At 44.2% G+C, this 10806-nt stretch overlaps 1 protein-coding gene across 1 annotated transcript in view; it reads right to left on the reverse strand.

Moving 5' to 3' along the window:
• Positions 1-1205: 1205 nt before the first annotated feature.
• Positions 1206-10806, reverse strand: part of snta1 (syntrophin, alpha 1) — a 19566-nt gene continuing 9965 nt past the window's right edge. The window contains exons 3-8 of the mRNA XM_027000661.3: positions 6140-6323; positions 5565-5754; positions 5244-5365; positions 4876-5072; positions 3681-3868; positions 1206-3237 (exon numbers count right to left, since the gene is read on the reverse strand). Coding sequence (XP_026856462.1) covers positions 3145-3237; positions 3681-3868; positions 4876-5072; positions 5244-5365; positions 5565-5754; positions 6140-6323 — 974 coding nt within the window. The 3' untranslated portion in view covers positions 1206-3144. The remainder of the gene's footprint in view (positions 3238-3680; positions 3869-4875; positions 5073-5243; positions 5366-5564; positions 5755-6139; positions 6324-10806) is intronic.

A 10806-nucleotide genomic window follows, 5' to 3' on the forward strand; every position in this document is an offset into this window, starting at 1 on the left:
AATGATTAGCATCAAATCTTTGTATCTTTCATTTCAATTTTGGTTTCTCAGGCCCTAGACAGATCTGCTCAAGCAACAAATATGACCTCAGAACACCTCAGTGGCGATCCTCTCTGAGATGGCTGTCCGTGGTTTGCGAGGCTCGCAGCATTCTTGCGAGGGGAAGATGAATCTGCTCAACCTAAATGGATTTGCACACACACAGTAATCCATCCAGGGCTGAAGAGTATAGCCTTTCATTCTATACCAGTCATTAGCATGAAGAATAGAGACAATGCCCTTAATTATGGGAGAGAAAAGAGAATTGTGGGAGGAAAAAGGAAAGATGCAGGCTTTCATTAATGCACAGCCTCCCTCAGCCTCTGCGTATTCTCTCTCTTCTCTCGCTCTTAAGTGGCCTTCTAGTTTTTATCTAATCAAAATATATTCACTCCATCTCTTCATTGCTCTGTCTGTCTCTTTCCCGCTCTCTCTCTCTCTCTCTCTCTCTCTCTCTCTGATCTAAAAGACTGATTGGCAATTTTTCCAGCTAACTGATATAGAACACTGAAGCCTGCTGCCAATCTTATGGCCCTGCTGTTGCCATGCCAACAGTTACAGGGTATAAAAAGGGGGTGAAGGAAAAGGGTTTGGTTTCATGATTTGGTCCTGATTTGGTAGTCTGATGCCACACGTTATTATTATCTATTATTTCCCGTGCTTTTGTCAGACAGGGCGCAAGACCGTTGCTTCTAATAACGGTCTGTTTACACCATTTGACCGTTATCATCATTGCTATTTTTAAAACGGTTTATGTTCGTGTCTTTCTTCTCTTCTTGATGCCCCCTTTTTGCAGACACTGTGGAGATTTAGTGAGTTTATCCTCTTGCAAAGTTCAAATCCAAGTTGCCCATTTCCTAATCAGGCGAGCCAGACCCCGGGTCCTGCAGTGAGGCCCAGAAGGATGACTGATGTGACAATAATGCGATCTCCAGTGCCGTACACAGAACTGCCCTGAACGGATCTAATACACAGTGTTATGCGGGCTCCTGGGCTTTGTCCAAGCCTATATTACACAATTGGCAGTGATTATAGAAAAGCCCTGTTATTTTAGGACTTGGTTTATATTATGCGTAATTAACCAGCACAGACCACGTTTTGTTTAATACAGAAAAATCTACAGAACCCATCTGGTGACATGTATACAGTATTCACTGAAAACATGATGTAAGTCAACAATTAAAGTTTATTACATTTTTATATACAAACAATCTTGCAAGGCACACTTTTGTTTAAATAATAATATACAATAAAATTTCCTTTAAGAGCAAACATGTTTTACTTTGAAGTATATATTAATTTCTAGATTTCAAAAAGGCCATGTGTTATTTGCTACTTAAGGTAACCCATTAACCAGATGACTGTGTTACAGTTACATGTTTTTGTGTGTGAATCTTAAAAATTCAACCACAAAATAAAACAACACAGCAAATCAATTTTCCCATTAAAGGAAAAGTTCCCTTTGCCAACTGTTCTTGATTGGAGACTAAATTTGTTATAGGGCAAAGTTTGCCCCTGATTCTCAACATACTAACCTTTATGGGAGTTGACATTCGAGCATTGCATTGGCCCAGTATGCTGTTGTTTTGTAAATACCACACAACACATTCCTATTGTTCTCATTCTCCAACTCAGCTTCCCTAAGGACACGTCCACGTATTTGAAAAATGCAGGACCCATTCCTATCAGAAGTTGACAGTTCATAGGCATGGTTCATTACAGCTGAATGAACTGCGGTCTTAAAAAAATCCCACTATTTTGACACTAGAAATGTAAATAAACAAATGCTGGGGGTGGGGGACTCCAGAAAATATTCCCTGGTATAAGTGAGATTTTCTACATGATGTTATATATTGCAACTAAAGATCAGCTTTATGTGCTCAGTAAAGCCCAGCTGGTTAATAGGTGAGCTAGGTGTTTTTCCATTACTATCATTCTATGTCTTAAATAGCTATTGACATTTTCAGTAAAATTAGATCCATTTTATGTAATTCCTAAATGTAAATATTAGATGTGACTTCTAAATGTACTATTACTTCCTGGATGGATGACATGCTTAGAGAGGGGTGCCTTGCATGAGTTCAGCTGTCACATTTGAAAAGATGAGCTCCTGAAGGGTTACATTTAGAAACCAGATTGTAATACTCAAATCTGATGGTTTTTTTGGATTATTTTCTTAAACTGATTTGATTTTGTGTTTTCATGAGCTGCCAGTAGATGTTCATTTGCTTAAATGTCCAATTAATGCATGTGGTTCGCAGAATAGAAAAAAGATTGGATACAGTATTAGACATGTCAGAATCAGATTTGATGGCCTGCCTAAGTGAAGCCTTCGTGAAGGCTAGAGCTCTTCTTTTTTTTTGCCATCAGGACAGAAAATGACATCGGATTGACATCGGAGGGAGCCTCGCGCTGTTTGGTGCCAAACATCAGTACAGTAAATCTTAACTTATGTCTGAGTCTTACTCATGACAAGGCAAGCAAGTTGTACTGTGCAGTAATATGGAACTAGAAACTCTCAAAGTCAGCCCCATATTATTCCCTATATAGCAGCAGATCATTCAGAGAGAGGCACATTAAAGGTACGTCTTACTCTGAAATGCTAATAGAACTTAACACTGAGCTGAAGCTTGTGGGGCCCAGGTGGGCATTATGCAAATTGGATCACTGCAATTGGTTTCCACTGGCAAATTGGATCATTCTGATTGGTTTCCTCTGGTTTCCATTCAATTTTAGCCCTGCGTCCAGTTTTGGTTGAAGTGTTCCTAGGACTATTAGCCTGTTTTTTTTCTGCCAATATCTCTCATCCAGTTCTCATAATGGTTCAATTTTCAATCTTTTAGTCTTCAGTATTGTTTACAGACTGATAAGGCATATGTATGTTCTCTGAAAAAAAAACAAAAAAAACAGTTCTACATATAAAATGTGATCAAAAAAGTATTCATTGCATCCTTTAGATTGTTTGTTTGGCTGACAGTGCCAGGATTCCACCCTGTGACCCCGCCCATTCTGTCTTGACCACCTCCCATTCCCATGGATTCCTTCTCTGTGGCATCAGGCTGAGGCGTGGTGCAGCCGTGCGGGCTGGACTTGGGTCATCACAGGTCATGCCAGCAGGCCCAGCCGCTTCACCTTGGCTGAGAGGAAGGAGTGGATGATGAAGACGATGGTCTTTGGACAGGCATGGAGGTCCAGTTGCTGGGAAACAAACCGAGAAGAAAACAGAGGAGGGGGGGGGGGTAGCGAATGAATGACCACACTGAATCAAGAGCGCTGCATTAAAGGAGGCCGGGGCAGCGGCAAGCAGGGAAACATCAGGACGGGGGCAAACAAAGGGGGCGGAGTCAGGATGACATAAGTACGCAAGGGAAGGGGGTGGGGGGTCATGAAGGAAAAAGGATGGCGTGGAAAAGTTACAAAGATGGAGGGAATTAAAGGAGAATAGCTACGAGCTTACTGGGAGCCCAGAGCTGGGATCAAAGGTGAGAGTAAGAAAGAAAGAATATGATGCAAGTGGGAATAGAATGGGATAGGGGAGCAAATGCAAGCAGGAAAATTGAAATGAAAGGGATGTAGAGTTGCGTTCAGAAGACTCTGAAGGAGGGGCAAGCACAGGGCGGGAGGAAAACGCTCTCTCTCACGATCTCGGCCTCCGGGCCTCCGAAGTCGAGGAAGATCATGCGCACGCCGTCGTCAGAGGACATGCGCAGGCGCTCGAATGGCTGCTGTAGGAGGATGTGTCTCCGGAGCCCCGCCTCCTCGGTGAAAAGCGAGAAGCCGTTGTCTATGTGCACACTCAGCATGCACGACTGTCCGTTCCAAGTGCACGCTGCAGGAGAGAGAGAGAGCTTTAGCTTTTGCAGGAACTAATGCCATGTGAGGCATTTTCACAAACCTTTTAAAATCTGATTTTACTTTAAGACAAAAGATTATAAAAAGCTCATTTTCTTTTTCTGGCATTTCATATATCATTCATGAGTTACAATAATTAAATAATAATTATATTATTACTGCTGACACCTTTCTGCATGGCCAACTCTGGTTTTCATTCAGTCAGCCACATCTCTTTATCCCTTCTCATGGCCCTTGACCAGACAGGCTAACGGAATACCCAGAATGCAGTTCATCTTCCATTCTGCTCATACACTGTGCTTTGTGCCCTCTGTGAGCTGATGAGCTGTGCCGTACTGCAGCCAATATCAATTATCCTGGGTGGGGCACTGTTGCACACCTCACAGGATGGAGCACCCTCCTGCCTGTTGTGTATTAATCTTAGCATTCATGTGTTCTATTCAACTTTGTCCAAATTGTTAATTGTTATTTCTACATTAGGTACATGAGCTGAATGATAAAATATCTTAGTTATATTTAAAACATTTTTATATCACTATACTAAAATGTATCCAGGGCAGTCTACTACTCATATTTTTAATACATAAAAACTTAGTGACCTACACGAAACAAGAACTTGAAGACATTATATGAGAGTTGGCAGGTGCAATACACAATAAAATCAGCAGATGGCGACACAGTCCTTTATTGACTCGGTCTTTGCACACTGTTGCGGCACTCCACACTAGCAGTGGCAGCTTAGATTTTTCATAATGACTCAACAAATCCTGCGTATCTTACATAAATACGTATATATACTGCTCTGTTACCGTTGATACTGTGAGTATTTGGTGAGCGTTACTGGAGAGGCGGCACCGGCCTACGATGTGTGCTCGGTAATGCATCAAAAGATACCACCTGTCGTTTCCCTTCTTGTGCTAAAATCGGGAGGTTTGGATAAAGGCCAAAATCACCATGGAGGTGTGTGGAGTAGGGAGAGCGTACCTGTGGTGACTTCCTGGATGAGCTCAGCAGCATTGTGACAGCCCTCGACCAGCAGGTGGCTCCAGGTGGACAGGTCTTTGGCTGTATCCACGCGGAACAGGTGCGTCTCCACGCCTTGCTTCGTGCCCAAGCGCAGGCCGAACGTGAGCTCCGAGTCCTGCACTGACGAACCCTTCCCAGGCCCTGAGTGAACGAGTCTTAAGAGAGAAGTGTGTGAGCCTGACTTAATAATATTAAGAATAAAAATTCATTAGGGGCGTTTAAATGCATTTTATGCATGGGCATGACAGCAAGCGTACAGAGAAGTTTGTCTGCATTATTAAGTGCATGGTGGGTGTGTGGGTGTGTGTGTGTGTGTGTGTGTGTACCTGGTGGTAATAAGTGGATAGCTCTTGTCAGGGTTTTTAAGGCTTTCTTTGGTTTCAGGTAGAGAGCTGTACAATAACAGATCTCGGTCAGTCAGCACTGCAATGATCGGCCTCTCTGACCCCTGCAGAGAGAGCATATACACACACACACACACACACACACACACACGCAAACTTCTTAACTCTGCTGCATCATTCACTTTGTGTCCATCCAATTTCTACTAATTAATAAAAGATCATCTGTAAAAGCCTCGGTGTAATGGTAACAGCCCCATAAGCAGAACTCAACACACACACACGTGCGCAGAGCAAGGTACACACCTGCTCTATGATCCAGCCAACGTGTCGGATGTCCATACCGGGCTGCAGGGCCCGGAGACCGTCCTTCACCATGGACAGCAACGCAGCACTGCCTGCTTGGATCGCATTGTACCACGCCTGTGCCATGGCTGGGTCCTTCGCTCGCAGAAACACAGACTTCTTCCTGTCTGATGACACGACCTCAAAATACCTGCAGACACAAAGACAGAGATATGGAAATGTTTCTGTGTGTGTGTGTGTGTGTGTGAGTGCATGTGTATGTGTGAGTGCATGCATGTATGTGTGTGTGTGTGTGTGTATGTGAGAGTGTGTGCATGTGTGTATGTGTGTGTGTATGTGTGTGAGTGCATGTGTATGTGTGAGTGCATGCATGTATATGTGTGTGTGTGTATGTGAGAGTGTGTGCATGTGTATATGTGTGTGTGTGTGTGTGTGTTTGTGTGTTTGTGCGTGTGTATATGTGTGTGTTTGTGCGTGTGTATATGTATGTGTGTGTGTGCGTATATGTGTGTGTGTATATATGTGTGTGTGTGTGTGTGTGTGTGTGTGTGTGTGTGTGTGTGTGAGTTTTCCACCTGTCCTCTGTGTCTGGCGGACACTGCTTGCGGGTGACATGGCACATTTTGAGTGGGATGGTTCTGGGCTCCTTGAGAGTTTTGTCTGACTGCTTCTGTGGTGTAGGGGGCGGAGAGTCCAAGACAGGAGCAACACCTGGATAGGCGCTCTTAAAAAACACAGACATCTCCTTCGTGTACTTCACTGAAGAACAAGCAAGACAGAGAGAGAGAGAGAGAGAGAGAGAGAGAGAGAGAATACAGCTTTTATACACCAGGTGACAAAAATAGGATTTGTCCTGCATCAGCAGAAAATGTCATATCAAAATAAATCAGTCTGGAGGTACTGTCTGAGACCAGGTGTGACTGGTAAAAATAAAATATGCATTGTACAAAGAGACAAAACACATACATCAGTTGGTTGTGAGTATTGAGTGCTATCAGCATCCGTACAACACTGGTATATGATATATTGTAGTATAACACTGGTATATGATAATTTTTGTACTGAAATTTCTGTATTTCTGTTTGCAGATAAAATGTATTTACATAACCTGGATGCATGTACCCAGCCACGTAAATGGTGTGAACCACACACACACACACACACACACACACACACACTCAGCTCAACTGGTGGAGCCCAGTTCATCCTGCTGTTACCCAGCCACTGTAGCTCCCTTTTAACATATCTAAATACAAACTGCTATGATTCTCTCAGGACCATATCTCTCTCTCTCTCTCTCTCTCTCTCTCTCTCTCTCTCTCTCTCTCTCTCTCAATTCAGTTAAATTCAATTCAGTGGTGCTTTATTGGCATAACAAATATTCACAGTAAAGCTCTGATGTAGAAATTAACATGTTAACCAAAAGATATAATAGACAACAACAATACTACAACTGCTATAAATAATAGTAATAACAACAATAATGTAACTACAACAGCACTACTCCTGTTACCATCTCCCCCTCTCTCTCTCTCTCTCTCTCTCTCTCTCTCTCTCTCTCTCTCTCCCACTCGTTAAGATGGTTTTATTTGCATGACTATACAAACATTCTTAAAGCATTGCAAGTTTTTACATTTTTAACTTTACCAAAAATAATAATTACTACAACAAAAGCATCAACAACACAACCAATAAGAGGAAGAAATAATAATAATAATAATAATAATAATAATAAACAGCAGTGACAGTATTTCTCTCACACACACACACACACACACAGTACGTATAAATAGCAGACGCCACTAAACTAAGGGTCACATATTGGGTTTCAATGCAGAGGTGGAAGAGTGAGGTGTGTGGACTGAGTGAGGGAGGGAGAGTGAGGTGTGTGGACTGAGTGAGGGAGGGAGAGTGAGGTGTGTGGACTGAGTGAGGGAGGGAGAGTGAGGTGTGTGGACTGAGTGAGGGAGGGAGAGTGAGGTGTGTGGACTGAGAGGGAGGGAGAGTGAGGTGTGTGGACTGAGTGAGGGAGAGAGAGTGAGGTGTGTGGACTGAGTGAAGGAGGGAGAGTGAGGTGTGTGGACTAAGTGAAGGAGGGAGAGTGAGGTGTGTGGACTGAGTGAGGGAGAGAGAGTGAGGTGTGTGGACTGAGTGAGGGAGGGAGAGTGAGGTGTGTGGACTGAGTGAGGGAGGGAGAGTGAGGTGTGTGGACTGAGTGAGGGAGGGAGAGAGGTGTGTGGACTGAGTGAAGGAGGGAGAGTGAGGTGTGTGGACTGAGTGAGGAGAGAGTGAGGTGTGTGGACTGAGTGATGGAGGGAGAGTGAGGTGTGTGGACTGAGTGAGGGAGGGAGAGTGAGGTGTGTGGACTGAGTGAAGGAGGGAGAGTGAGGTGTGTGGACTGAGTGAGGAGAGAGTGAGGTGTGTGGACTGAGTGATGGAGGGAGAGTGAGGTGTGTGGACTGAGTGAGGGAGGGAGAGTGAGGTGTGTGGACTGAGTGAGGGAGAGAGAGTGAGGTGTGTGGACTGAGAGGGAGGGAGAGTGAGGTGTGTGGACTGAGTGAGGGAGGGAGTGAGGTGTAGACTGAGTGAAGGAGGGAGAGTGAGGTGTGTGGACTGAGTGAAGGAGGGAGAGTGAGGTATGTGGACTGAGTGAGGGAGGGAGCGTGAGGTGTGTGGACTGAGTGAGGGAGAGAGAGTGAGGTGTGTGGACTGAGTGAGGGAGGGAGAGTGAGGTGTGTGGACTGAGTGAGGGAGAGAGAGTGAGGTGTGTGGACTGAGTGAGGGAGGGAGAGTGAGGTGTGTGGACTGAGTGAGGGAGGGAGAGTGAGGTGTGTGGACTGAGTGAGGGAGAGAGAGTGAGGTGTGTGGACTGAGTGAGGGAGGGAGAGTGAGGTGTGTGGACTGAGTAAGGGAGGGAGAGTGAGGTGTGTGGACTGAGTGAGGGAGGGAGATTGAGGTGTGTGGACTGAGTGAGGGAGGGAGATTGAGGTGTGTGGACTGAGTGAAGGAGGGAGAGTGAGGTGTGTGGACTCATCCTCACCAAGGCCACCTCAACCAATCAATCCATCCATCCATCCATCTACCAACCTTTTTTGCCTCTCTATCACTCATCTCCATCTCTCTTATGCTGTGTATAAATTATTTACCATTTTACCTGTTTGTAACACACACACACACACAGACTCAGCAAATGTGTCTGTGTGGTCTAGCACACCCTCACGGTTTCTAACATACATGACTGCCATGACTGTCAGTGTATACTCTCACCTTGTCTATATTCAGACACCCACACGTGCACACACACACACACACACACACACACACACACACACACACACACACACACAGCCCTTCTCACCCACCTGACACACATGTTTTGGCACACCAACAATTTCACACGGAGCCTGCACTACTGTGGCTTGTTTGCACACAGGCACAGACAACAATGTGATGTCTCTCTCTCTCTCTCTCTCTCTCTCTCTCTCACACACACACACACACACACACACACACCTCCATCCCCTCACAGGTTTCACTGTATATACTGCAATGAAATGTCATTATATTTCTAGATGGTGGTAACTCTGCTCTTCAAAAGCATGCATCTCCTATTAAATATTCATCTTATCCTACAAAAGAGTTCTGACGGTCATGATCATGTATACGAATGAAAGGACTTCTGGGTGTACTTTTAGAAATGCAGATTTGTACAAAAAATACTTGATAATAAATAGCCTTTTTTGAAATTTGAAAGACCAGGGAATAAGAATGTCACCCTGTCAGCCACACTGTCAGCAAATGTTGACAGAGTCCCAGCAACAATAAAAGAGAGGAAGAGTAGGAAAGCTCAGGAAAGAGCTATAACGTTGGCGTAAAGTTAGAGAAACGGGAGGTCTATCAGAAACAAACTGTGGCTAACGCATACCAGATATAGGCAAGAACACCCCAGCAATAAAGACATAGAGAGGGGCCCATTTGTGCTATAAATATTCATCTGTGTCAAAGTGAATCTTCATGAATCTTATGAAAGCAAAATTCCTAACCTTTGGAGCACAAAGAGAGTGAACAGCCGTTACTTTGAAGGATGGGAATTTGTGTTTGGGAACAGTTAGTTTCAAATTCTTCTTCCTGGTCAATCCATCTGGCTACTGCTGGGCCATGAGGCCTTGGCCGGTCGGCATGGCAGCAGGTTGCTTTTCTTGCCGCCTCATTGGTCAAACACAATCCCTCGTTGCCGAGTCAAAAACAGAAATGTCCTATAGCAGAATCCCTCTGCTCTCTGGTTGCCGTGGGAGTAGCTGGAATGCGTCTGATTGGCTGCTCCGTAACTCCTGAAACATGCTGTGCTCCGTGAAAGCTACATTAGCCCAAGAATGTTCCTCATAACACCCCCACAAAAATGTGCCCGTAAGAAAACACACAGCGTGCGCACACGCACACTCACACATACACATACATGCCAATCAACAGCAACAACAGTGCCAACAAGGGTACAATTAAATACTCTGTTTTTACTTGTTTACACAGATAATGTTCTGTGTTGTGGAGCAGTTTCACCAACCATATAAAAGTTAATATGTGTGTGTCTGTGTGTGTGTGTGTCTGTGTGTGTGTGTGTGTGTGTGTGTGTGTGTGTGTGTGTGTGTGCTTGTTCATGTGTCTGTATTTGCTATCTTCTATGTCTAATCTGACACTGTGGATGAAAGCACATGTGACACAGTTTTCAGCAATTCTCAGAGTGTACATATACACTGCCGTCCTCAGGGTGCGTGTGTAAATCAGCAACCAGCAGAACGTAACTCCTTCATGATTGCCTTATGTGCAGAGCCCCCTGTGACCTCATCACAAGGCTGGCCCACTTCCAGACAGAACCCTGCTTTTGGAGAGAAATCCACTCTTTCCAAAAAAAACCCAAAAAAGTTCTTGATCACTGATAGCACACAAAATGCAATAAAGGCTAAGGATGTTAATTTTGTTAAGCATGGGATTTCAACTGAACACGAAATTGTGTCCTGATCAGTTCTTCTTTGAGTAAAACAGGAAAGTTAGTATGCAGATGTAGAGCAAAGATGTCTTTCCACTCATGAGTAGCCCTATACAGAATAGATCTGAAACCTTACAAGGAATTGGGGGAACCGGGAAACACAGAATCCACACAAAAGGCCAGATGCACAAACACTACTGGTCATTTTGTATTTTAAAAGAATCATTAATATAAAGTAAAACAAAAATAAAACTTTTA

This window comes from Electrophorus electricus, chromosome 7, assembly GCF_041902795.1.
Source record: "Electrophorus electricus isolate QZ-2024a chromosome 7, ASM4190279v1, whole genome shotgun sequence".
Lineage (NCBI taxonomy): Eukaryota > Metazoa > Chordata > Actinopteri > Gymnotiformes > Gymnotidae > Electrophorus > Electrophorus electricus.